General features: G+C 38.6%; 2 protein-coding genes across 2 annotated transcripts in view; one reads left to right on the forward strand and one right to left on the reverse strand.

Moving 5' to 3' along the window:
- Positions 1-4,611: 4,611 nt before the first annotated feature.
- On the reverse strand, positions 4,612-8,882 carry RPA3 (replication protein A3). The gene is made up of 4 exons (XM_049641544.1): positions 8,604-8,882; positions 7,223-7,297; positions 5,750-5,858; positions 4,612-4,969 (listed from the first exon to the last, which is right to left on the reverse strand). The coding sequence occupies exons 1-4, from the start codon at positions 8,700-8,702 to the stop codon at positions 4,887-4,889; spliced, it is 366 nt and encodes a 121-aa protein (XP_049497501.1). The 5' UTR covers positions 8,703-8,882; the 3' UTR covers positions 4,612-4,886.
- Positions 8,883-8,968: 86 nt separating this feature from the next.
- The window catches only part of UMAD1 (UBAP1-MVB12-associated (UMA) domain containing 1), a 219,043-nt gene continuing 201,394 nt past the window's right edge, over positions 8,969-26,617 (forward strand). The window contains exon 1 of the mRNA XM_049641542.1: positions 8,969-9,094. The gene's annotated coding sequence lies outside the window, so the exon portion shown is untranslated. The remainder of the gene's footprint in view (positions 9,095-26,617) is intronic.

A 26,617-nucleotide genomic window follows, 5' to 3' on the forward strand; every position in this document is an offset into this window, starting at 1 on the left:
AGGAAATGCAACAGAACATAGCACTTTGCTTCTGGCATTTTGTAATACACAAAGAAGAACCAATGGCATGCTAATGACAAATTTAATCCTTGCAGTGAAGATGAATGTATTACACTATAAATTGTTCATCGTCTACACCTCTGGTCTTAATTAGCCATCTCAAACCCTATGCTGTAGGTCAGATTGGGGTCATAAAGACCATAGGTGGCTTCCCTCAAACCAACATCGCAATTAAAAAGTAACTTAAAACATATGCTTTGTTATTACTCTGGATTTAGCATCATCTTTTTCAGATAACCTGTAGTATCAGATTATTAATCTTCTTTCAGCAGTAGATCAGAATCAAATTCCATGTGAATTATGTAAGGGAGGAAACTAAGTTGTAGTTTTACTAAATAGAACTTAAAGAATCATGGTGGATTTCTTTGAAACCTTAGACCAATTAAATATTAAATAGCTCTGAGTCAAGACACCGTTAGAGATTATGCTGTGCTGTTATAGATTGACATTTCAGAGGACAGGGACATTATTTATGTGTATGTCTATCCCAGGACTTGACACAAAATGTTTATTGAGTAACAATATATATATTAAATGAATATCTTAAAAGACAATAATTCTATGAATTTAGTAATAATACTAGTTTATCACTCAAACCATTTAACTCACCCTATTAAGAGATGCTTTCTGAGTTGTTTTAATTTTGCCTTTTTCAGATGAGGAAAAAAAAGATCATTTGGAGAACATCTGTAAAATTACGACTGAAGACAATGATTTTATAGTTCATCACACTTCACATTAGATTATGTGTGATATATTCCTTTTACAATTTTACGGAAAGGTTTGATTGTTCTAATGGATTTAAGGATATGAAAATTGTATGGCTTGTTGTTCCTTCCTTTTCCTAGGTTTCCTTGACAGCTGGAGCTAAATTTAATGCCTACTTGTATTCCCTATTGAGTGATTTCATACTTGTTATGTCCTTTTTTGATATTTCTCCCTTTTTACTTTCATAGCCTAAGTCTTCTTAGAAATAAGTGTGATACATGTTAGTGATGTCAGTGTTTTATCTTCAGTCCTTATCTTCACTTGTTCATTGAGCTTTGAACATTCTTGACGACTCTTTGAAGCTCTGCTTCCTTGCCTTTCATGGTGTTCTTTCAGTGAGTAAATATTGAGTGCTTACTAAGTGTCAGGCATTGTTGGGGCCCTTTTCTTGACTCAGTCACTCTCTCACTGCTGTTCCGTAAGTGCACAGTCCCCCCCCAGGTTGTATCACTCGTTCTGTGGTTCTCTAAATTGGTGCGCTGTTCTTTGATTTAGAAACGATACCTTACTTGGAACTCCTGGGGCAGATTAACTCAATTTTTGGATTTTAGGTAAAGTCATAGGATGCATCTGCCATATGTTATGTAACACCCCCTCACCCCGAAGGCAGCACCCTCTAACCAAACATATTAATATTTCTGCAGCGAAGCATATGAGTATTTACAGTAAGTGGGATAAAGACTATGAGGAACCTGACTAATTTTCTTAATGGGTTTTATTGCCAAATGAGTTTTGTCCCAAATCTAGGGAAAAGATTTGGGGTTTCAAACCATTTTGGATTTTGAAATTTCAGGTAAGAGGTGGGAAGATCCTTTAAACTCAACTTTAAATATTTTAGACTGTCTCGCAAATCTCTGTCTGATCCTACATTTCCAAGTAATCTTCTGGACATCTTCACTAAAAGATCCTATCAATCTCTTAATTTGTGTTAAACTTTTTGCCTGCTTGCCAACCGACCTCATCTGTGCTTCTTACTCTGTTTAATTCCTAGCATAATCACTGAGTCCTGCGGAATCCATTATAATATATTCTGAACTTCTTGTCTCTTGTCCTTTGTCACCTCACCTATTATGATTTCAGTCTTCATTGGCTGTTTCCTTGGCCTTGTTGACTCTCAGACCAGGCTGGATGGACTAATTTATTCATACACTATGTTAGGCATTAAAAAATACCAGTAAAACAGTTTTGTTTTGTTTTGTTTTCATCTATAAACACCTCTCCTTAGTGGGGAAGACTAGAGCACTGGTTCAATAAATGAGGGAACACTTGGCACAATGGATATTTTGCAACCATTATTTTTAAAAAGGTTGAGATAGCTCTGTATGTCAATTGCCAAGACGTATTATAGGAGAGATGCATGTTGCAGAACAGTATATTGAGGCCCTATATAGACAGTTACATAGTCAAAATTCTGGAAAGCTATCTATCAGTCCATAGCACTGTCTCTGGAGAGACACTAGGAACTTGACTTTCTGATTTTTGAAATGTTTAAATATATGTGCAGTAGTCCCTTCTTTATCCATGGCTTCACTTTTCTATAGTTTCAGTTACCTGCGGTCCAGAAGCAGATGACCCTCCTTCTGATATATCCTCAGGTCAATAGTAGCTCAAGGCTATGTCACAGTGTCTATGTTATTCACTTCATTTCGTCTCACCACATAAGCGTTTTATCATCTCACATCATCACAAGAAGGGTGAGTACAGTATAGTAGATATTTTGAGCGAGATGACATTCACATAACTTGTATTACAGTATATTCTAATTGTTCTAATTTATCATTAGCTATTATTAATCTTTTAATGTGCCTACTTTAGAAATTAAACTTTATCATAGGTATGTATGTATGTGTGTATAAGAAGGAACAGTAGAGTTAGGGATGATACTATCTGACACATCCACTGGAGGTCTTGGAAACATATTTCCCATGGATAAGATTGGGGAACTACTGTATGTGTACATGTATTTAATACATGTATTTACATTATATAAAATATATTAACACAATTAAGCATCATATAAATTATATATTAAATATATATTTATAATAGATAAGCATAATAAACTTATCTGAAAATTAAAAAGGTTATCAGCAAGTTAAGTGTGATAAGAGGTATAAAGAAAGAAATATAACATGAGTAACTAACTCTGCTTGCCTGTTAGGGAAGCGTAGAGAATGTTTTCCTTTCTAGACATTGCATTCAGAGTAGAGACTAAGTTCAGTGGCACCAGGTCTTAAAGGGTCTAGTGTGTTCCAGGAACAGCATATCGGTGCTGGATGGACAGTAGTTTCAAGGGAGAGTAGGTTTCAGAACTCAGGTGAGACACGGTCAGATTGTGAAGGGCAGCTGTTAATTGGAAATGTGGACCTCGGGTCGTCAGTGGAGAGCCTCTGGAGACTGTTCATCTTTTTTTAAATATACGGTTTATTGTGGAGTAATTTTAGATTTACAGAGAAGTTGTGAGAGAGAGTTCTTGTCCAACACCTCACGCAGAGTCCTTCCCCCTTAGTGCTACATTACCATTGTACCTATGTCAAAACTAAGAAACCAACTGTGGTATATATTATATTAACTAAACTCCAGACTTTATTCAGATTTCACTGGTTTTTCCTTTGATGTCTTTTTCTGTTCCAGGAACCAATCCAGGCTTAGTCTTCTCTGCTCTCTGAGTTTCTCTTTTCTTGTTTATCATGACCTTGACAGTTTTGAGGGCTACTGATCAGTTTATAGAATGTTCTTCAATTTGGGTCTGATATTTTCTGAGGAATAGACTGGTGTTAAGGGTTTTTGAAAAAAATACCAGAGTTGTGAAGTGCCTTTTTAATCACATTATAGAGGGCATGTGATTTCTGCCATGTCATTACTGGTGATGTCAACCTTGATCACTTCGTTAAGGTAGCATTGACCATATTTCTCCACTGTAAACTTCCCAGGAGGTTTTCCCTTTTCTAAACTTATCCGGTTTGTGAACTTTATAGTATGATGACTATGACTGTGTTTAATGCAATTGGATTGGTTGGGAGACACAAAGAGCCAGGAAACTGGAAGGCCAGGTACAGTTAGGGCTGTTGCAATAGTTCAAGTGAGAAATGACAATTGTCTAATCTTACAGGGGCAGTAGCAGTGAAAAGGACTGGAGATATTCAAGTTCTGGGCAATGGAGTGGCTTATGGTAGTTTTAAAGATAACAGAGCAAATCAAAACCACAATAAGATACCACTTCACATCCATTAGGATGGCTATAATAAAAAAGTCAGATTATAGTAACTGTTGGTGAGGATGTGGGGAAATTAGAATTCTTAAACACTGCTGCTAGGAATGTAAAATGCTACAGCCGCTTTGCAGAAATTTGGCAGTTCCTCAGAAATTTAAGTATATTTACCATTTGATGCAGTAATTCCACTTATAGGTATATACCCAAAAGAAATAAAAAATATGTATACACAGAAACTTATCCATGAATGCTCATGATAGCATTATTCATTATATTCAAATGGTAGAAACCACCCAAATTTCCAAATGATGAATGGATAAAAGGGGTATATCCATACAATAGTTTTGGTATATGTTTTATTTGGTTCTGGTTCTCTGGAGAACCCAGATATAGGTACTCACAAATATAAAAGATGTAGGATTCTGATTGCCTTTAATAAATGAAAATCATTACACAGTTGGCCCAGAGTTTTACTTGGCAGTTTGAAGCCTGACCTTATAGCTATGAAATTCCAAGTTTGTGAATGAATACATGACTAAAAGAGTAAGAATGAAATGATCAACAGCATGTACCATTTCAGCTTTTATTAATAAAACAGAAAACTAAACTCAAGGCAACTGCATTTGACCTGACCACACATGACCAGAGAAGTGAGTCTTTACGAGGACTTAAAGGAGAACTGTCAATATACAGATAGGTTCCATCAAAAGTGAGATATTGCAATATCTAAATACAGTTAGGTAAGTGAAATTAAAAAGAGAACAAATTAACTATTAAAAATCACAGAAATCTCATCCTCAGATATCAGGGCTTCTTTTAACAGTCGTCAGCGTGTTCATCAAGATCAATCATACTCCACAACTCCCAAAGGAAAAAACTGAGGGAATTCCTGGGTAATTTTCACAGCTTCATTGTAAAGTCCAAGATCTAAAACAAAACGAAACAAAACAAAACAAAAAAAAACATTTTAGCAAACACAATCTACAATGGAAAGATGTAACATCATTTATTATGTAAAAGATTTCTACTTATTTCTCTTTTCTTTCCCTTTTAAAGGTCAACTTATTTTCACAATCTGTCTTCTAAAACAGATACAGATCGTCATATTTATTAACCTGTGGCTCTAAAAAATAAGACACAGGGTATAGGCGACTATTCATCTTGATATCCAATGTACAGGCACAGTTCTTGCCTGGTTGTGTTTAAGGCATTATGCATTATTTAATGCTTTCAATCCATATATTAAAACAAAAAGCCTGATGACATTATTTTTGTTTGCCATGTTCTTTAAGTTTCTCTTCCCACAAATAATCTTTACTGAGTTTATTTAAGCATTGCTTATTGGGGTTCCTGGGTGGCTCAGTCAGTTAAGCATCCAATTCTTGATTTTGGCTCAGGTCATAATCTCACAGTTCGTGGGTTCAAGCCCTGAATTGGGCTCTACACTGTCCTGCTTGGGATTCTCTCTCACCCTCTCTTTCTCTGCCCCTTCCTCACTCACTTGCATGTGCGTGTGTGCACTCTCAAAATAAATTAAAAAAAAAAGTGTGCCAAAATGTTCTCCTATTTTCCTTTGCGATGAGAAAATTCTATAGAAATTGAAAGATGGCAGGATTGAGACTGAAGACCAAAACATCTCCAGTTAAGAATAAAATTGTTTTCCTCCTAATTACATGAAATTTCTAAATACTAGAATGCTTTATTTACCAAAAGGATGGTTATCTTCTTTAAACTGGACATAAGATGCACACAGAATGGTTGCTTTGGCTGTTACTCTTCCAACTACTTCCACAATTCCAGAGATTTCTTCCTCAAGCTGACACAAAAGAACAAATCGTCAACTTGGGGTTTCAAGGTGATAACTTGGAAATAGTGCTACAGTTTACTCATCTTTCATTCTATGTAACATAATCATTTTAAAATTTACCAACATAAAAACTGAATTGTAATTTGTTAAAAATGTTTGAGTACTTAATGTCAGCATGTCATAATTCAATTACCTTTAGCAGTAGCTTCTGGTCCAAAGATCCAGTTAAATGTTCAAGTTGAAGACAAAATCACTTAAAGATACTGAGAATGTCCCGCTTTCTACAAGGAGTACTTGTTTAAAAGGACACATTGAAAGGAATTTTCTAGTTTCTATACCTTGTGCAGTGTGTCCTGTACATATTAACTAAACAGCACATGTATCTGTCTTCATAAAAAAACAAGAAAATTGAGTACAATAAACAAAACAAAAACAGGGGTGCCTGGGTGGCACAGTGAGTAAAGCGACCACCTTCAGCTCAGGTCATGATACTGCGGTTCATGAATTCTAGCCCTGCATTGGTCTCTGTGCTGACAGCTCAGAGCCTGGAGCCTGCTTTGGATTCTGTGTCTCCCTCTCTCTTTGCCCCTTCCCCACTCATGCCTTGTCTCTCTCTTTCTCTCTCTCCCCAAAATAAACATTTAAAAAAATTTTTTAAATGTAAGAACAGTAAGTGATAACTAAAGTACATGTAAACAAAAATAGAAAATAGAATTTAAAAAATGTAAAACTCTTGAGAAAGGAAAAAATGACTTGAGATTTTTTTTGTTTTTTTTTAATTTTTAACGTTTATTTATTTTTGAGACAGAGAGAGACAGAGCATGAATGGGGGAGGGTCAGAGAGAGGGAGACACAGAATCTGAAACAGGCTCCAGGCTCTGAGCGGTCAGCACAGAGCCTGACGCGGGGCTCGAACTCACGGACCGTGAGATCACGACCTGAGCCGAAGTCGGACGCTTAACCGACTGAGCCACCCAGGTGCCCCGACTTAAGAGATTTTTTTAATGTGATTTTATGGTCTTTCATAGGAATGGGAATTGTCACCCAGTTAAGGTGATATTTTAAAAATTAGAAAATCATGGAGCCCAAAGAATCATTGGTTAGAAACGTAAAGGTATCTATAATGTAAGAAGAGGACAAAAGTTTAACTTTAGAGCAGGGAGGTTTTATAAACTCATCAAGCTATTTTGTTTCAGATAAACAATACTTTTTAGTACAAATATACCCTGTATTTTTATTTGCTAAATCTGGTAACCCTGCACTAACAACAAATTAAATAGGGTCCATGCTTTATACATCCACTGCAAGACTCAGAAACATCAGCAAGATGAAGAATTAACTATAAGATACATAGAATTAATACTTAAACATACAGGCTCCATCAACTCAATGGTTCCATTTTTTCCTTCTCCATCTGAAAGAATAAACATTTTTCCAGTGGGATGAATCTAAAAAAGAAACACGAAATTAAAAAAACAACAACCACATAAACAAAACCATTAAAATCTCATTAAAAATATTAAAAGTTTGATAAAAGATCAGCAGATTGACCCAAACAGTCTTGGAACGGTTTATTTGGTTCAAATTATAATCTTGTGTTACTGTATCTGGTGAAAGGACACATAGTTAAATTTGAATTTCAGATAAATACTTTTTAGTACAAATATATCCTGTATTTTTATTTGCTAAATCTGGTAACCCTGCACTAACAACAAATTAAATAGGGTCCATACTGTCTAAAAGTGAGATCTACTAGCACCCATGATTTAAATAGTATGTATCCCACCTGGGGGTCTATTTTAAAAATTAAGCATGATGCCTGCGCCTGGCTGGCTCGGTCCGTAGAGAGTGGCCACTCTTGATCTCAGGGTTGTGAGTTCCAGACCTACCTTGGGTGTATAGATTACTTAAAATCTTAAATCAAAAAATTAAGCATGATTAAGTAAAGCGAGAACTGTTTGTTAGAAGTATTAGAACTACTGTTAGATGTAAAGAGTGAAGTCAGATCTGGTTTGAATGCCAGCTTTGCTACTTGCTGTGGCAGTGAGCGTTTTAACCATACATCACTCCTACTCAGTTTCCCTACCTGTGAAGTCGGAACACCACCTATTTCACGGAGAGGATGTGGGGTGAAATGAACTACTAAGGCTTTCTAGTAGTTTTCTTTTCCTCAGCTTTCTCGGTTCACTGGGAAGCTTTGGGTCTGCTTTTCATCAGTAGGATGAAAGCTCTGTATGTACTCTTAACACTGGAGTAAGAAAACATACTGATATAGGATCTGGAAGGGACATAGATCTGCTATAAAACATTGGAAGAATGTTTTATGGCGACGTGACCTAAATGAGAAAACGAGGATTGAGAAGAGACAAAATTGCATGAGAAGGAAACTAGAAAAATAGAGAAGTCAAGACTAGCTAAATTAAGACGTCAGAAGGTAGATGTGTGAGTCAGGTCTCTAATTTTCTTTATGTAAATACAAAAAGAACCAGAGTGGAGGGAGCTAGAATTAGAACGGAGCGCATACTAAAAGGTCGCGATCCCGCGCCATGAATGTGGCGCCAAAATGGGGCTGCAGTAGCTAAAAAGCGTGCCAACAGTCGCCTTGTGCAAAATGAAGCAATCGGGAGCGCAGTAATGTTCTAAGGCCTGTCTTCCTTCACCCTCCCTCACCACCCAGAGGCTGCGACCCGGGCGGTCACGGGGTCCTTCCTCTCGGCTACCAAGCGGGGAGTCGAGGGCGGCGAGCGCGCGCACCTTTTCCAGCCTCCCTACGAAGCAGACCGGCTTGTCGATGAACCGAGCCAGCATGCTGGCGTTGATGCGCGACCTGGGCAACTCCATGACGTCCACCATGATTGCGGTACGAGACCTACGGCCGGCGGGAAACAGACGACAGAAATTGTCAGCCCCGCGGCGTCTATGGGACGCCGGCACCAATCAGCGGAGACCAACACTCTCACTTCACCAATCAAACGTGCAGAAACCTCGATCAAACTCGAGCTGTACAGTAGAGGGACCGAGCACGGAAGGCTGCTTCCGGAAACGGGGATCGGCTGCTTAGTGACGCGCAGCGTCCCGGAAGTTGCCCGGGTCCTCCGCAGAGTGGGCAGTGGAGGCGGGGCTTGGGTGGGGAGGGGTTTGAGGCTCCCTCCCGCGATCTCGGGCCTCCCTGCCGGATTTGACCCCGGAAGCAGGGTGTTGGGCTCCGGTGCGGTAGCGACGGGGGACTGCGGCGCTAGCCTCAGGTACCTCTTCTCGCGGGAGGCGCCGCAACCTTAGTGTTTCTCTTTCTCCCCTATCGACGGATGCAGATGAGAGAGGCGGGACTCGGTGCTTGCCCCGCCGCGGCGTTCTTGGTGCTGCGCATAGACCGTTCGCGTTTCCCCGCCTCCCCTCTTCCCGGTTCTGCGTGGGAAGCGCGGGATTCTTTGCTGAAATGGAGGGATCGGGTGTTTTTGAAACCTGCCCTCCTGGAGACGGGAAGTGGGGTCTCCAGCGATCTTACATTGTTTTTGTCAGGCTCTTGCTGCTAGGTGCAGAGGGTCGGTGATTTAACCGCTTAAGCTGCGTCACTTACCATTAGGTTTCCCACCTGTTAGAAGAAGGGCTGACCTAATACTCGACTTTTTCTAGCCCTTGCAACCTGGCCACACTAAGGAAGTGCGAGTTTTCTCGCCTCCTGCGTGTTAGCAACAAATTGATGCTTTTCAGAATGGGTGGGGGTAAGGATCACTGAGCTAGGAGAGGAGACGAATTTAAATATGTTAGATCCTGAGCAGGTGCGCTTCTCCCTGAGACATAGTTTACTTATCACGAAGTGAAAGGGTTAGATAATATGAATGTTTTGCAAGATGCCATCTAAGTTTTGTCCATGTGATTCACGGACTCAACTCCCCGGCAATCTTCCCCCCACATTGCCCTCTACGCACCAGGACGTTGGAGGCTTCGAAGATAAAATGTTTGTTTCAACGAGATTCGGGGGTGGGGGGTTTCTTAAAACCTTAGCTGGTTCATGTGAATGTTGATTTCAGAGCTTTATCTCCTGGGATTGGTACTGCCTTGCCAGGGATATTCTAGAATGAGCGCTCATAAAAATACCTGCCAACGCTACTGCGGAAATGGGGGGGGGGGAGAACAACAACTTTTTTTTTATTGGAGTATTATCTCTTTTTGGAAACTGAGTCCATGAATTTGCTTAAAGATCCTGAGTTGTCACCATTCAAATTCAGGCACTAGACGGAGGCTCCTAATTTAGTCTCGTAGTTGCCTTAAGCAAAGAAGATTCTTTTTGAGATTTCATGTGGCAATTTAAGATAGATGTGCCATAATTAAATGATACCCTCCCTCAGTGTTTATTTAGCTGAATATATTTGTCTTTTAATTTAGCTGTCACGAAAACAAATTTAAAGGATTTCTTTAGCCAGATGCAGGGTGCATGTGAGTTAGTGTATACAAGAATGGTGGTTGTACTGGCTCAAGTCCATAAAGTTTATATTTTTGTGCAAAACCTTGACTTATTTTGCACACTGTTGTTTTGGGAAACAAGTTGATGTGCGTTATAAAGGGTAAGGTAGGCATGAATATCTTTAATAGCAGTTTAAAAAAAAAGCAGCCCTTAATGTACCAGATGCTAATATCATTGTTTTATTATAATTAAAAGACCACTTTCACATACCAATGGCCTTTAAAAACAACAACAACAACAGAAAGATGAACAAGAAAATAATTTAAAACATATTTTTGGATATTTTTGGAGTCATTTAAATGTATTGTGTAATACATAATGCACAGAGAAGAGTATATATGGCTGTTATGCATAGTTTCCAGAGAAATTAAATGAACTCATTCAGCTGAAGAAATGGAATTTAGCCAATTAGTAGTTTGTGCTTCCTCAGTTATATTCCCCTCTAGAGGAGCCACAAATAAACACTATCTTGAAATTTGTGTTCAGCACTCTAAGCTTTTCTATATAGTTTATCACACATGTTGGCATTCTTTCATGGTATGTTTGATTTTGCTGGTTTTGACCTTTCTATAAATGGAATCATAGGATATATATCCTTTGACTTGTTTATTTTGGTTGTTTTGATTAATCCATGTTGACATATGTAGGTGAATTCATTCTTTTCATTCAGCTGTTTTGCTGTGTTACTGACATTTTGATTGCATACGGGGCTGCTATGCATGCATATTTTTGTACCTATTAGTTGGTATACTTATGCAGAGGTATATCAGTAGAACTTAGGGTATGTGTCTCCAACTTTACTAGTAAAACCAAATACAGTTGACGCTTGAACAACACAGGTTTGAATTGCATAGGTCCACTTGTTTCCAATTTTTTTTTATAAATATAGTACAGTACTGTAAATGTATTTATTCAAGATTTTCTTAATAATACTTTCTTTTTTAGAGGAGCCTGAGTGGCTCAGTCGGTTAAGCATCCAACTTTGACTCAGGTCATTATCTCACGGTTGGTGAGCTCCAGCCCCTCATCAGTCTCTGTGCTGACAGCTCAGAGCCTGGAACCTGCTTTGAATTCTGTGTCTCCCTGTCCCTCTGCCCCTGCCTAGCTTAAGCTCTGTCTCTCTCTCTCAAAAATAAATAAACACTAAAAATTAAAAAAAAAACCCTTTCTTTTTTGGGGGATGCCTGGCTGGCTTAGCTGGGTAAGCATCCGACTTCAGCTCAGGTCATGATCTCATGGTGAGTTCGTGAGTTCCAGCCCTTCATGGGGCTCTGTGCTCACAGCTTGGAGCCTGGAGCCAGCCTCGGATTCTGTGTCTCCCTCTTCTCTCTGCCTGTCTCCTGCTTGCACTCTCTCTTTCTCAAAAATAAATAAACATTAAAAAAGTTTTTTTAATTAATATTTTCTTTTTTCTAGTATATTGGAAGAATACAGTATATAATACATATAACATATAAAATATGTGTTTATCAGTTGTTTATGGCTTCTGGTAAGGCTTCCTGTCAATAGTAGACTATTAGTAGTTAAGTTTTGGAGGGAGTCAAAAATTATATTCATTCTTCCACCACTGTAGGGGTGGGTAGGGTGTGCACCCCATCCCCACATTGTTCACAGGTCAACTATACTGAACTCTAACTAGTCATACCAATTTATTGTTTTATCAGAAGTATAGGAGAATTTCAGTTGATGCACATTTTTGGCAACTCTGAAAGTTTTTTACCCCTAATCTGATGGAGATAAAATAGTTTCTTGTGGTTATAATTTGCTCTCCCTGATTACTAATAAGATTGAACAGCTTTTCAAATATTTTTTGGACATTTGTGTGTGTCAGTGTTTTGTTCTTTTATGCTGATTTTTAATTTTTTTTAGTGCTTATTTTTGAGACAGAGAAAGAGTGCACACGTGTGCACACATGAGCAGGGGAGTCTGAGAGAAAGAGAGGAAGACACAGAACCCCAAGCAGGCTCCAGGCTCTGAGCTGTCAGTGCAGAGCCCAATGAAGGGTTTGAGTTGAGCCTTGAGATCAGGACCTGAGCCCAAGTCGGATGCTTAATGGACTGAACCACCCAGGTGCCCCCATTCTTACTAACTTTGGGGAGCTTTCTGTATTAGTGTGGATAGCAATACTGCGTTTCCGAATTTTTGACTTATCAATTTTTTTCTTTCTTTCCTTTTTTCCCCCTTTCTTTTATTGGAAGGAACTCTTTTAATATATTTAAAATGTTTCCCCCTTTTGTTTAATATAGTTGAAAAAGTCAATTAAAAATTCTCATTTAAGAATCTTTTCTTAAAACAAGCTCTTAAAGATATTATATATTTAAAAACATAGTTTGTCTTTCATATTTAAAAATAATCCATCATTTAGAATTGAGTTATGTATGTTGTCAGATAGGTATCCAATTTCTTTTGTTTTTGTATTTTTTTTCAGTAGGCTCCATGCCCAGTGTGGAGACCAATCCAGGGCTTGAACTCACTACCCTGAGATCAAGAGTGGGATGCTTTGGGGAGCCTGGGTGGCTTAGTAGGTTAAGCATCCCACTCTTGTTTTCAGCACAGATCATGATCTCACAGGTTCATGAGTTTGAGCCCTATGTTGGGCCGTGTACTGGCAGTGCAGAGCCTGCTTGGGATTCTCTCTGCCTCTCCCCTGCTCATTTGTGTGCTCTCTCTCTCTTTCTCTCTAAATAGATTAAAAAAAAGGGGGGGGGGAATGTTTAACCGACTGAGCCACCCATTGTTGTGAGTTTTTTGTTTTCATTTCAGTCCCAGCATCATTTATTGACTACATCACCATCAACAACAAACCTTCAGCATCACCTAGGTTTTCCTATATGTGTGGGTCTGTTCCTGAGCTTTGGTTCTGTTCTGTTGGTCTGTTTCTCCCTGTACCAACAGTACCAGGCTCCTCAATACTCTGGCCCTGTATTAATTTTTGATGTCTGGGGGGCAAGTTTTTCTATCTTGTGTTATTCAGGAATATCTTCATAATTCTCGCCTCTTTGTGGCTGTCTACGAATTTAGCTTGTTGAGTTCCATGAAAGATCATATTGAGATTTGATCACAATTGCATTGACTCTTTGGATTGATTTCAGGAGAAATAACATATAAGGACAAGTTTTACTTTTTTTGACCTACTTTGGTCTTATTAACATCTTTCCAGAAAGTTTCATCATTTTCTATAGAAAAGTTTTGATTTTTAGATTAGATTTATTTCTAGCTACCTTGTTTTGGTTGCTATCATGAATGGTATATATATTTTTACTTTTAATTTTAATTTATTTTGAGAGCTAGAATCCCAAGCCTGTAGCTGGAGGTTCAGTTTTCCTATCTTTTGTTCATTTACATTGATTGTGGTTATTGATATTTTTGGATTCATTTTTATAGTCATTTTGTGCATCCTGTGTTCTGCTTTTTTGTTGTTTATTTTTTCCCCTCTCTTGCCTTCTTTTGAATTGACCTTTCAAGTTTTTTTCCTTAATTTCATTTTATTTGTATTACTTAGTAGTTTGTTTGTTTTATTTTAATTAGGCTCTATGCCCAGTACACAGCCCAACATGGCTCTAATGAACCATGATGAACTCATGATGCTGAGATCAAGATCTGAGCTGAAATCAAGAGTGAGATGCTTAACTGACTGAGCCACCCAGACACCCCTCCTGTCTATTAGTTTAAATGTTATGTATCGTTTTTACAATTTTTGTGGTCACCCTTTAACATGCATATTGAACTTAAAGTCTAAAGTTACTGTACTCTGTGTCACGACAAGAACCTGTATCCCTATTTACCTTTCTCCCTATTTTTATGCTGCTGTCTAGAGTTTTAGTTCTTTTTTTAAAATTTTTTTTAATGTTTATTTATTGTTGAGAGACAGAGAGAGCATGAGCATGGGAAGGGCAGAGAGAGGAGGAGACACAGATCCGAAGCAGGCTCCAGGCTCTGAGCTGTCAGCACAGAGCCCAATGCGGGGCTCGAACTCACAAACCACGAGATCATGACCTGAGCCAAAGTTGGACACTTAACTGACTGAGCCACCCAAGCGCCCCTAGTTCTATCTTGATTTCTTGTAACCCCACAAATTTAGCATTATTATTGCTTTATGCAGTTGGTACCAACTTAGAATTATTTACTTTTTTATCTTATTTACATCTCATATTTACATATTTACATATTTACATCTCAACCTTTTCTTTGGTATCATTTCCCCTCTTTTTGAGGTTCTTTTAGTGAGAATCTTTGATAATAAACTCCATGGGTATGTATTTTTCTGAATATGTTTATTTTATCCTTGTTCTCAAAGGATGGGTTTACCCCTCTTTATGTGGTGTAGAATTCTAAATGGACAGTTCCTGTCTTTCAAAACTACCTTGATGCTACTTTGCTCTTATAATACTTACTTTTCTTTGAAAATGTGATTATGTTGTAAGTTTTCATGTCTCTATCTGCTTGATCCTCAGTTTGTCTTTGGTGTTCTGCAGTTTTACTGTATAATATATCCTGATGTGGATTTCTCTCATTTAGTTTGCTGGAAGATACATTGTGCTTCGTGAATCTGATAATTCTTGTTTTATTAGCATCAGGACATTTTCAACCATCATCCCTTTGAATAGTGCCTCTCTCTTATTATCTAACTCCTTCTAGAACTCTGATTAGAAATAAGACGTTCTCGTGTGCTCTTGACCTCTGTTTTATAATTCATCGGTTTTGATTCTTTGATATCTGGATAATTTCTTTCATATCTTCCAGTTTACTAATTCTTTATGAAGTTGTGACTTATTTGCTGTATCTCATTTCAATACTATTTTTTATTTGCTTGTTTCTGGAAACCTTGTTTGTTTTTTTTTTTTGTTTTTTGTTTTTTTGTTTTTTTGTTTTTTTATCAACTCCTAGATCTTAGGAGTTGATATTCTCTTGTCATAGTTTCTGGTCTCCTTTATTTCTTCAAATATTACAGGATATAAAGTATATCTGTTTATAACCTAGTTTTGACACCCACAGTCCTAATGGGTCTCATTCTGTAGAGTTTTTTGATTCTGTTGACTTACCCTTGCTGTGGCTTGTTTGTTCATTTGTATAGTCATTTTTGATCATGAATTCATATTTCTTGGAAGTTTTGGGTGATTTCTTTGAGATTTAGTCTGAGGGTGTGTTTCTTCAGAGAAGATTCATGTTTCCTACCTCCCAAGGTGTTTGAGCCCCAGACTTTGTCCTTGTCCCTATGGGGCACAGATCATTAAAACCCAGACTTTTAGCCATTAGAACTCAGCAGTGGCCATAAGGAAAACATTAGCTTCAGTACTTGCATATACTCCTGTGGATTTGTAGACCCATGTCCTTTCTGGTTTCTAATGGGGTTTCTTTATTCTTTTGTTAGCTTGGGCGTACATAAAACCTATTTATATTTAAGACATTACCATAAATACTCTTCATCCTTTCACACGATCAGTCAGTCAAAAACAAATTTAAGCTGTTTTACAATGGTCATTCAGTGGCTAGGATTTCAGAAGGTATAAAAGTGGCAGAGAGTATAGTAATGAATTCTGGCTCCATTGTCCTTCTTGGTCAGACCCCTGTGATTGTGCACTGATGGGAATTTGAGTCAGACTTTGACATATGGTTGACAGAGCTGTTGCCAGGTTTTGTCTTCTTTATGTGCATTTTGATGAAAACTTGGGAAGGAGGTAAAACAGCCAGCCTTTTACCTCCTTGGGAGTCTGAAGCAAGTCTTCAGACAGATAGCAATACCTCTTAACTAGACTGTTAGCAACTTGTTAGCTACTTGCTGTGCTAGTGCTGTTTTTACCCAGGTCTCAGCACCATGCTTCGTACCCACCTGCACAGAGGAGGTGGTAGAGAAGCAGGCCAGAAGGCAGCAAATAGACTGGGGACTCCCTTGAATTTGGAGAAAGGTCCTTGTCTGGTTTTGTTTCTCTAGGGCATAACACTGTGCCTGGCTGGTATTTGGCCTTTAAAACATGTTGGTTGAATGAATTAAAAAGTGAACAAGTGAACAAATGACTAGATTTTAGCAGTTTATTTAGTTTTTTAAGTGGGCTTCATGCCCATCACAGGGCTTGAACTCATGAACCTGAGATCAAGAGTCTCATGCTCTACTGACTGAGCCAGGCAAGTAACCCCATAGCAGTTTGCTTTTATTTGGAGAGCAGGTAGAGACTTTTGATGATACATTAGGTTGTTTTGAAAGTCCCCACTATGTGAGGGGACAGGGGGAGGACAGCTGTGTATGGACCAGACAGCAAGTTCTCACCAGACAGTGAATCTGCTGACATCTTGATCTTGAACTTCCAAGCCTCCAGAATTATAAAATATAAATCTGTTGTTTATGAGTTAAAAGAAAAGAAAGGAAAAGAAAGTCAAATAATGGAGACTTTATAGACAATTTTGGGAGTGAGTCCTTTTGGAAGCTGAATGTGATGGTTCCTGTTATGTGTTAAATGTATTTAAGTGAGCAGCTAGAGCAATTTGAAGACTTGCACTGAATGTTTTATTATTCTTATTTCTATTCATTCTAGGTTTCTCTGTGCTGTAGAGAGTTGTAAAGAGGTGTGACCGTACATCATTCTCCCTTAGGACTGCATTCTCCCATAGAACATTGTTTAAATATGCCCCAAGATATTTGTTTTATGTGAACAGATGCTTTTTGATAGAGTTGTCTGGAGTCTTTTTCAGGATTTTTTTTATTTCAGAGTAGCAACATTGAATGCAGTGGGTAGAAATTAGTATTGTATTCGTTGGAATCTGTGTTATTTAAAGCAAAACTTAAATGGTTTTGGGATGCCTGGCTAGTTCAGTTGGTAGAGCATGTGACTCTTAATCTTGATGCTATGAGTTTGAACCCCACGTCAGGGGTAGAGTTTATTTAAAACAATTTTATTTTACTTAATAAAAAAAAACTTAAATGGCTTTTTGGTGGCATTTAGGTAGAATTATGTTTGTAGCTTTTCTAAAACGTAAAAACATATCATTGTGTCATTACTTTACAGTCAGGGTGACATTAAAACTTGACTCTAAATTACCTTCTTGGTGAATGAATGAGACCCAAATGATATAAATCATAAGCAAAATTAGGTTGCAAGCTCTTAAAAGGCAACAGCTTTATCTTCTAAATTTCTATATCTCTTCACACTATTTAGCATCTTTCTTTATTTTTTTTTATTTTAACTTGTTTTATTTTTTATCTTTTTTTAACTTACATCCAAATTAGTTAGCATATAGTGCAACAATGATTTCGGGAGTAGATTCCTTAGTGCCCTTACCCATTTAGCCCATCCCCCCTCCCAGGACCCCTCCTGTAACCCTCAGTTTGTTCTCCATATTTATGAGTCTCTTCTGTTTTGTCCCCCTCCCTGTTTTTATATTATTTTTGTTTCCCTTCCCTTATGTTCATCTGTTTTGTCTCTTAAAGTCCTTATATGAGTGAATTCATATGATCTTTGTCTTTCTCTGACTAATTTCACTTAGCATAATACCCTTGAGTTCCTTCCACGTATTTGTAAATGGCAAGATTTCATTCTTTTTGATTGCCGAGTAATACTCCATTGTATTTATATACCACATCCATTCATCCATCGATGGACATTTGGGCTCTTTCCATACTTTGGCTATTGTCGATAGTGCTGCTATAAACATGGGGGTGCATGTGTCCCTTCGAAACAGCACACCTGTATCCCTTGGATAAATGCCTAGTAGTGCAATTGCTGGGTCACAGGGTAGTTCTATTTTTGGATTTTTGAGGAACCCCCATACTGTTTTCCAGAGTGGCTGCACCAGCTTGCATTCCCATAGCATCTTTCTTTAGAAAAAAAAAAAACTATGGTTTTCACATGTACTGCATTAAAAAGGGATTTTTTTTTTTAAGAAGGTAAAACCTTTTGAAGTTAAGATATCTGCTGACTGGAGTGCACCACATATTAGGTGATCGCACCCATCCTTAGAGGAACAGGTTACAGGTTACAGCGAGGAATTTTCCCAATGCTTAGAGTGAAGAGATGGAGAAACCCTGGTTTAATGTAATGGGAGATTTTACCTTCCTAAGTTAGTAGAATCAGGGGAGACATTACTATGCTGTTCTGTTTTTTTATTTTGTTTTATAAATAAGGGGCAGTAAAGGAAGAAAACAGTCAATTCTTACCACTATCAGGATACCAGTCTTGATCCCGAAAATAAAAGGACAGCTAATTAAAAGGAAAACAAACCAATGAAAATCCCCGAATCCAACAACAACAACAACAAAACTAAACAAAGCTTCCCTGACGATTCTAACAGAGACTTTGGGGGTCATATTTATTTACAAAGTAATGGAGGAGAGTAAAATTGCATCAGGTCCATTTTACCCTTGGTGAAACCATCTGTATGCAATGATGGAAAAAGGATCTGAGAAGAAAGGTTCTATCCTAAAATTTTCTTGGGCCAACTGTGACTTTCCAAGATGACTTTATCATACGCTTGAAAAACAGTTCTGCTAGAGAAAATTCCAGAAAATTAGTAATTCCGGATTATATAATGCTTCCATGATAGCGGGATCTTATTATTATGGCAACAGCTCTGAGCGGTATGTGTCTTCCACACTAGTGAAAAGCTGGCAGTTGAGATTATCAGCTGCAGCCTCTGTGGCAAATAAAGCCAGCCGTTAAAAGTCATCAAGTTGTGGTGATCAACTGGAAACACCCCCCGGCCCAGATCCAGGAAAAAAAACTACAAAATGAAGAAAAAAAGTGCCAGCCTGGGCCCTGTTAGAATCCGCACTGTGAAGGCCTCTGGAGCTCCTTTCACTCTTCCAGAATCCTGCCTTGCCCGATGCTATATAATTATCAATTCGTAGCTTGAGATCTTCCAACTTTATAAGTATTTTAGGTATTCTGTTTTGGTTAAAAATCATACCTGTTTAATTTGTCAATTTGCTAAAAGCAACGAAAGGATCATGTTAGGGAAGTGAGTTTTATTAAATCCTATATCTTCAATTTTTAACGGCTATTAGATATGCACATGATGTCACTTTCCGGTTAGGTGACAAGTGAAAAGGTTCAAAGTGTTACATTAGAGGGCAGGCAGTCTTCACAGTGAGGTCACCACCACCACTCTGTACTCATCTGGGTACGTCGTAAAAGCTGCGCTGGTGCGTGCTGAGGGCATCTGTGAGCTACTCCAGACCAGCAGAAATGGAATGAAAATACTACTACAAGAAGAAAAAAGAACAATGTAAAATTTCTTACTGTTAGAAAAGAGCTTGTTCACCTATTTTTTTAAATGGTTGATGGTGGATATTAAAATGCTCTGGTTTTTAGATTTCATTGGATGTTTATTTTTTAAAAATGTTTATTCATTTTGCGCGCTCGAGAGAACACTCAGGGGAGGGGCATAGAGAAAGACAGAAAGAGAGAATCCCAAGCAGGCTCTACGCTGACAGGGCTCTATCCCACGAACTGTGAGATCATGACCTGAGCAGAAATCAAGAGTCAGATGCTCAACTGACTGAGCCACCCAGGTGCCCCCTCCATTGGATAAATTGTTTATTTATTTATTTATTTATTATTTTTATTTTTAGTATTTTTTAACATTTATTTATTTTTGAGAGAGAGAGAGAGAGAGAGACAGAGTGCGATCAGGGGAGGGGCAGAGAGAGAGAGGGAGACACAGAATCCGAAGCAGGTTCCGGGCTCTGAGCTGTCAGCACAGAACCTGATGCAGGGCTCAAACTCACGAACCATGAGATCATGACCTGAGCCAAAGTTAGATGCTTAACCGACTGAGCCACCCAGGAGCCCCTCCATTGGATAAGTTTAAAAGAATGTTACATTTTTTTTTCAACATGTGGATATTTATAATGTGTTAGAAACTACATCCTTTATAATTTTCAATGGAAAATTTTAGATATTACCTTAAAAAATGCAGGGATGCATAATTTTTCACAATTCTTTTAGGGGGTATGTGAGCACTAAAGTATGATTAGTGGCTTTGAGACTCTTTCGCCTGTAACCTGAACTAAGAATTACATTTCATATCATGACCTAGCACATGCACCCAAAGCAAAAGTTCATAAAACATTTTTTTACCATATAAGATGCTCTCTTGATAATCTTTTTTGCTTCCTTTTCTTCTTTCTTTTTATTTTAGAGAAAAGAGAGAGCATGCAGGGGAGAGGGGCAGAGAAAGAGAGATGCAGGGGCACGCTCCACAATCAGCACAAAGCCTGACATGGGGCTCGATCCCACGATGCTGAGATCATGACCTGAGCTGAAATCAAGAGTCACATGCTCAGCAAACTGTGTCACCCAGGCACCTTTTTTTCTATTTCATTCTATTTAAAAATGTGGTCATGACCCACTAAATTGAGTTTATTTCCACTAAAAGGTCGGGACCTGCAGTTTGAAACACAGCTATAGATCCAAGATTCAGTTCTTTGTTTTTTTCCTTTCCTGAGTGCTTTTTTTCTTTTTTGGGGGTGGAGCAGTTAAAAAATCTGAGAGTTGGAAATAAAATTTATGTTAATGCTTCAGTTTAATTAATTGGCTTTCATACTTCAGGGGAGCTCGTCTGTGACATTAGTTTCTTTCCTTGCTCCCCTCTTGCTTATCCTCCCAGATGTCTCTACCTTTCCCCTATTATATCAATGTCACAAACCTTCAACAATAAAACACCAATGTGGGATGGCAAAACAGAGGAGAATCTTTGGTAATCCTAATTGGTAGTCCAGAGTTAATGGATAAATTTAAAAAGAGCTTAGAGTCCTCTCTCTTATACAGATACAAAATCTGCCAGAGACTTTACTGAGTCCATTAAGCAGGGAACTAGTAAGATATAACTACTTCAAAAGAGAACTCAAAGTATTACCGCACATTTATAGTCAAAGGGGGAATGTTGAATTTATAAATGGTGTAAAACTGGTCATTCCCACAAAGCTGTAATTGATGCCATCTACCAGATACATTTCTGTGGACAGGAATTATTTGCATGACTATCCATTTTCTACGGGTTACCTCCTACAGAGTTGTAATATAACCTAGTCAAAGATAAACAAAGGTTACAATAACCCAGATGGATAAGCTAGCCAGAATATTCACTGAATTCCAAATCCTTTCACAATTTTTCTTTATACTGATCAGATGCAAGCTATTAAGCCCATTCCTGGCCTAGGTTTAAATTTTTGCACCTGAAGTCCACATCCAGTTTGTGGAAGATTTATTCAGTCTCTGGAGTATTTTTACATATTTTGAGTTTCTTGCTATCAGCTAAAGAGTAGATTTTTTCCCAAAATAATCTGATTTCTGCTTTCTCTTGAAATATCAGACTCGGTGATACTGGGCCCACATTCCTACATGGAACTGTGATTGGAAATGCCAAAGGTGCCTTCTGTTGTGGTTTTCTTTTTAATTTTTTATTTATTTTTGAATGAAAGAGAGAGCCTGAGTGGGGGAAGGGACAGAGAGAAAGGGAGACACAGAAGCCCAAACGGGCTCCAGGCTCTTGAGCTATCCGCACAAAGCCTGACGCGGGGCTCAAACCCACGAACCGTGAGATCATGACCCTGAGCCAAAGTGGATGCTCAACCAACTGAGCCACCCAGGCGCCCCATGTGTTTTATTTTGTTTTGTTTTTTAATAGAAAATAGAAAAATGCAATTACCACAAAAGAACTATAAAGTGAATATAAACTGGCCATGCATCCTGGTAGCAACAACAATTAGGTTTGGTATATATTTTTCCGTATTTTTGTTTTCTAAGAATAAACATGCCTGTATCCTCTCTGCACACAAAATAGAAATTACTTTCATAATTAACAAGCCTGTTCTTTTTTTTTAAGAAACAAGGAAAACTACAGAAAGGATATAAGTAGTATAAAATAAATACAGTAAAGAGACATACTGTAAAGAATATACAAAAAAGATGCTAAAACAGATTATTAAAGAACTACAAGGAAATCATATCAGCTAAAATGACATATTAAAAAGCTGCTTGAGGTCTATTCAGCTAGAAGGTTCTCTAAGGACTGGGCCAGATGGAGCAGCAGTAGGTAACCCCAGCCTCCTGGGCCCATTCACAGGTGTTAACAGGGGCCCTTCAGACTGAGGTGGCTTTAGATCTTCAGGAGAGAGCTTTCTAGATGCTTTGAGATCCTCTCCATGGAGGAGAGATGAGCCAGCCACAGCTTCAGCCTGGTCCTGTGTTTGTTTGTAGTGGTTGCTGTTGTTATTGTTGTTTTAGCCTTGCCCATAACAGCCAGTGCAAATTGGACTCCAGGCTTTCCTAGTTCAAAACCTTCAAAAGCTTTTTCCCCTGGTTCCTGACTCAAGCCCTCACAAGCCTTGTTTTGGTGAAGGGCTCCTCCTCGCGGCTCCCTGGGCATCTCTCCCCTTCCCTCCCTCCTTTTCTCAAGGCGCCTGTGGGAGCCCAGGCCCACGCTCTCTTCAAACTCCTTGTCTCACAGGAGGCTGGCTTCATGCGTACTTAGCTGCTTGGCATTTGAATTTACCACCCCCGGGTTGTGCTGAAGAGGTCAGTCATTTCTGCAGTTTTGAAACGTGAAACAATATAGTCGAGTTAACATCTAAGTCCTGATAAGACAGCCAAGTATGTTTTTGAAAATTTGAAGAAAAGGGAGGGTACACATCACTTTGGTGATAATTAAGGGGATGTGTTTTCATAGTATAATTTGAGATCTTAGAGATCATGATCTTAGTCCCTGAACTTTTACATTCTTCTGTTTGTAATAACACTGATGTTCCTGATTTTAGCTACCACTTACATGCTTAAGTGCTACATGCTCCCTTTCTCTGGGGCACTAGGTCCTGTTTTCCTGACTGCATTTTACATATTTACATTTGTACCAGTCGCTGGTTCCCTACATCTGACTTGTCTGAAATGGAATTCATTCTGTTTTCTTCTTTTAAAATGAGCTTCCCTTTCCTACTTTTCTTATTCTATCACTTTTTTCAGTCTGTCAGGCTTGAACTTTCAGTCCCCTTGTATTAATTCCTTTCCCTCTGTGTTTTATAGAGTCCAGAGTCCCTAGGCCCTGCTCCATAGTTCTGCACATCCCTTCTTTTTCATTCAGATGTCTCCTGTCCTAATCCATTCCCTTCTTGCTACAACTTTCTAACTTTATAACTCCGTGCTCTCAATTAGCCTCTTCAGCATATCATTTTAAACTTAATCTTTCTGAAACACTAATTTCCTCAAGATCCTAGACTGTACAGTAACATTAAACAAACACTGATATGCCACTCCGGATAGTCTAACATTTTCTTAACTTTTCAGCCCTTTCAGTCATTTGTCTCTACCTTTCTTTTGCAGTCTTGATTTCTTGATGTCTTTTTTTTTTTTTTTTTGCAGTCTTGATTTCTGCTGCTTATCTACATGCCTCTGTTGAGGTCACTCCTTTTGCTGTCCTCTAAACACACTGTGCTCTTTGTTCATCATGACCCTTCTTACAGGAAAGACCTTCCTTCTTCTTGTTTGTGTCTGTACCGTACCCAGCAGGTGAAGTTGGGAGTCAAGGCTACCTATTTCTGAAGTCCAGCAGGGTTCTTGTAATTCTCACTGATCCTTTTTGAATCCTTCCGGAGAAAATATGAAGAAAAAACAGTGTGTGTGTGTGTGTGTGTGTGTGTGTGCGCGCGCGCGCGCGCGGGCTTCCATACAGGTATCCCCTGTGTTTTGAAAGTTCATATTATGCATGCTGCTGTTGCTCTTGCGAAAGACCTACCTTAGTACTCGTTTTCGCTAACTTGAAACAAATCTGAAGAGGATTTTTCACTTCTATGAGAAAAGGAGAAAAGTGAAAATATGTTCAGTGTTTGTTTACTACGGGCTATTCTAGAGGCAGTGTGCACTCTAAGCAGCGAGAGTGACCCTGCCGAGCTCCTTGCCTGGGCACTACACTCAGAATCTCAGCATCAAGCCCACCAGAGCTCTGAACTGAGTCCGTGAGCATCTGGGTTTCATCTGCATTTATTCTGTGTGTGCCTTAGCAAGATGTATCCTAAGGTATCCAAAAAAAGCCCAAGAGAGGTTATCTTAGGGTCTGGGAATGTTGAAAAAAATTTTCCATGTAAATTAATGGCGATGGCTTCTTCACTTTATGCCATTTTGGCTTACGAAAGGTTTCACAGAAACACTCTACTTTCAGATAGCAGGGGAAACTTGTATGTTATTCTTCTTACAGTTAAATGGCTGTTGTTGATCAGTCACAGATAGGAACTATAGTCTATTTGATGTATTTACATTATTTAGAAGTCTGTTGAAATGGAAAGAAGATCATCAGATTGAGAAAACCATGTTGCCTTAATCTTTTGTCATGGGTAATATTACTTAAAAGGTAAGACTTAAAATAATAGGAAAAAATAAATACATTACCTACCCTGCCCTGTGCCCCTTCAGAACAATAGGGTCTGCCTTGCCTAGTGATCAGGCTAGCCCTTTTATATGCAGTCTCTGTATACCAATAGAAGTGAAGACACTGTCCTTTTATTTTTCAGTCCTGTGTGAATGCATAGAGAAAAGAAGCATTTTGCTTTTTACACAAAGACTATCTGTAACACACACACACACACACAGTGGTTTAAGTGATTTGAGATGATTTTCCAAATCATTGTGAACTGAACGTTTATATGACATCTAGAATATTGTGCTAATAATGAATTTTTAAAATAGTATTATTGAGGTATTTTATAAACATACAATAAATTGCACATATTGAGAGTGTCCAGTGTGATGAGTTTTGAGTTCTGTTGGTACCCCTCAGACCATCCCTGTGATCACCATAATGGACATATTCATCACCCCCAGAGTTTCCTTATGCTTCTTTATAACCCCTCCTTCCTCTCCCCCTTCCCTGTATGTCCCCATTCCCCAGGAAATCACTGATCTGCTTTCCATCACTACACATTAGTTTTCACTTTCTAGAAGTTCATATAAATGGAATCATACAATATGAACTCTTTTTTCTGGCTTCTTTCACTCAGCTTATCATTATTATTATGATTATGTTGAGATTTATGCTTGTCGTAGCGTATCTTAGGACTTCGTTCCATTTTATTGCTAAACAGTAATAGGGATATGCCACCATTCAGCCATTTATCTGGTTTTGGACATTTGTGTTGTTTCCAGGTTTTGGCTATTACTAAAAATGCTGTATGACTTTTGTGGATACGTGTGGACATATGTTTCCAGCTCTCTTAGGTAAATACCTGGAAGTAGAGAGTCTGGGTCATATGCTAGTTGTGTGTTTATGTTAGCACGGCAAGCCTTTTAAAAAGTTTTAAATATTTGAATAGGTACATAGTGGTATTTCGCTGAGATTTTGACTTGCGTTTGTCTAATGACTAACGATGTTGAACATCTTTTCGTGTGATTGTGTGCCATCTTTGGTGAAGTGTCTGTTCATATCTTTTGCCCACTTTTTACTGAGTTGTTTTCTCGTCACTGAGTTTTAAGAGTTCTATATGTTTTCCAGATACACGTTCTTTAACTGATATGTGACTTGCAAGTATTTTCTCCCAGCCTGTGACTTGGGCAAGTGAATTCTTTGTCCCCCATCTCTATCAAGTAGCTCCAGGGTTCCCCTGTTTGGGACCTAGGAGACATTCACTCTGGCGTGGATCCCAGCTCAGCCAGGTAACAATGCTGCTGCTGGCTCCTGAGGGATTTTTAATTATAAATGTTGGTATTTTTCCTGTTTATGAGTGTAAAGTTCACTTATTATAGACAATTCTTAAAATATTCAAAATTGTAAGGAAGGAAATGAGACCAGAATATACTTGGGAAGTCTGAGCAGAAGCCCAACTGTGAAGGCCACGTCCATCAGAAGCATGAGTGCTTAGGGTTTACCATAAACTCTGCTTGGGGCAGCAGGACCGTTACCAGCTTCCTCCGCTTGCGGATTAGGGCTCTTAAATTACTCTCATTTTTGCTGTGGATGGCCTCAGAAATGTGGTGGGCTGAGGCTGCAGTGTTTGTTCGTCCGGGATAGAAGTTGAATGCTTGTGTCTGCAACGCTCAGTCAGTATCTGGCCTAAGCACTTAATAAATGTTTATAAAATAGAAAGTAAATGAAGTTCTTGAAGTTAGATGTTGTGGAATTAGTAAATGTCTTTTGAACCTAGAGCTGAGCAAGGCTTGGGAAAGAAGAGATGGATAAAGATAGAAATGGAATTAATGAAATGGATGTGACTAATATTGGGAGCTGTTATATTAAAGTCCAACACAAGCCTCCTAAGTGCGAAGGGCTCCTTGTCTGTGGGGCTTTGTTGATGAAAAACTTTAAGTTTTGGTTCCGAGAGGACTTGGTT

The sequence above is a fragment of the Panthera uncia genome, chromosome A2 (genome assembly GCF_023721935.1).
Source record: "Panthera uncia isolate 11264 chromosome A2, Puncia_PCG_1.0, whole genome shotgun sequence".
NCBI lineage: Eukaryota > Metazoa > Chordata > Mammalia > Carnivora > Felidae > Panthera > Panthera uncia.

Bases quoted from the DNA above. Each gene is read 5' to 3' on its own strand.
- RPA3 (XM_049641544.1), bottom strand. From the start codon at position 8,702: ATGGTGGACGTCATGGAGTTGCCCAGGTCGCGCATCAACGCCAGCATG. The intron at 5,859-7,222 runs GTATGTTTAAGT...CTTTTGTGTCAG, and splicing joins CCATTGAGTTGATGGAGCCT to CTTGAGGAAGAAATCTCTGG. The intron at 4,970-5,749 runs GTAAATAAAGCA...GTTTTGTTTTAG, and splicing joins AGAAGATAACCATCCTTTTG to ATCTTGGACTTTACAATGAA.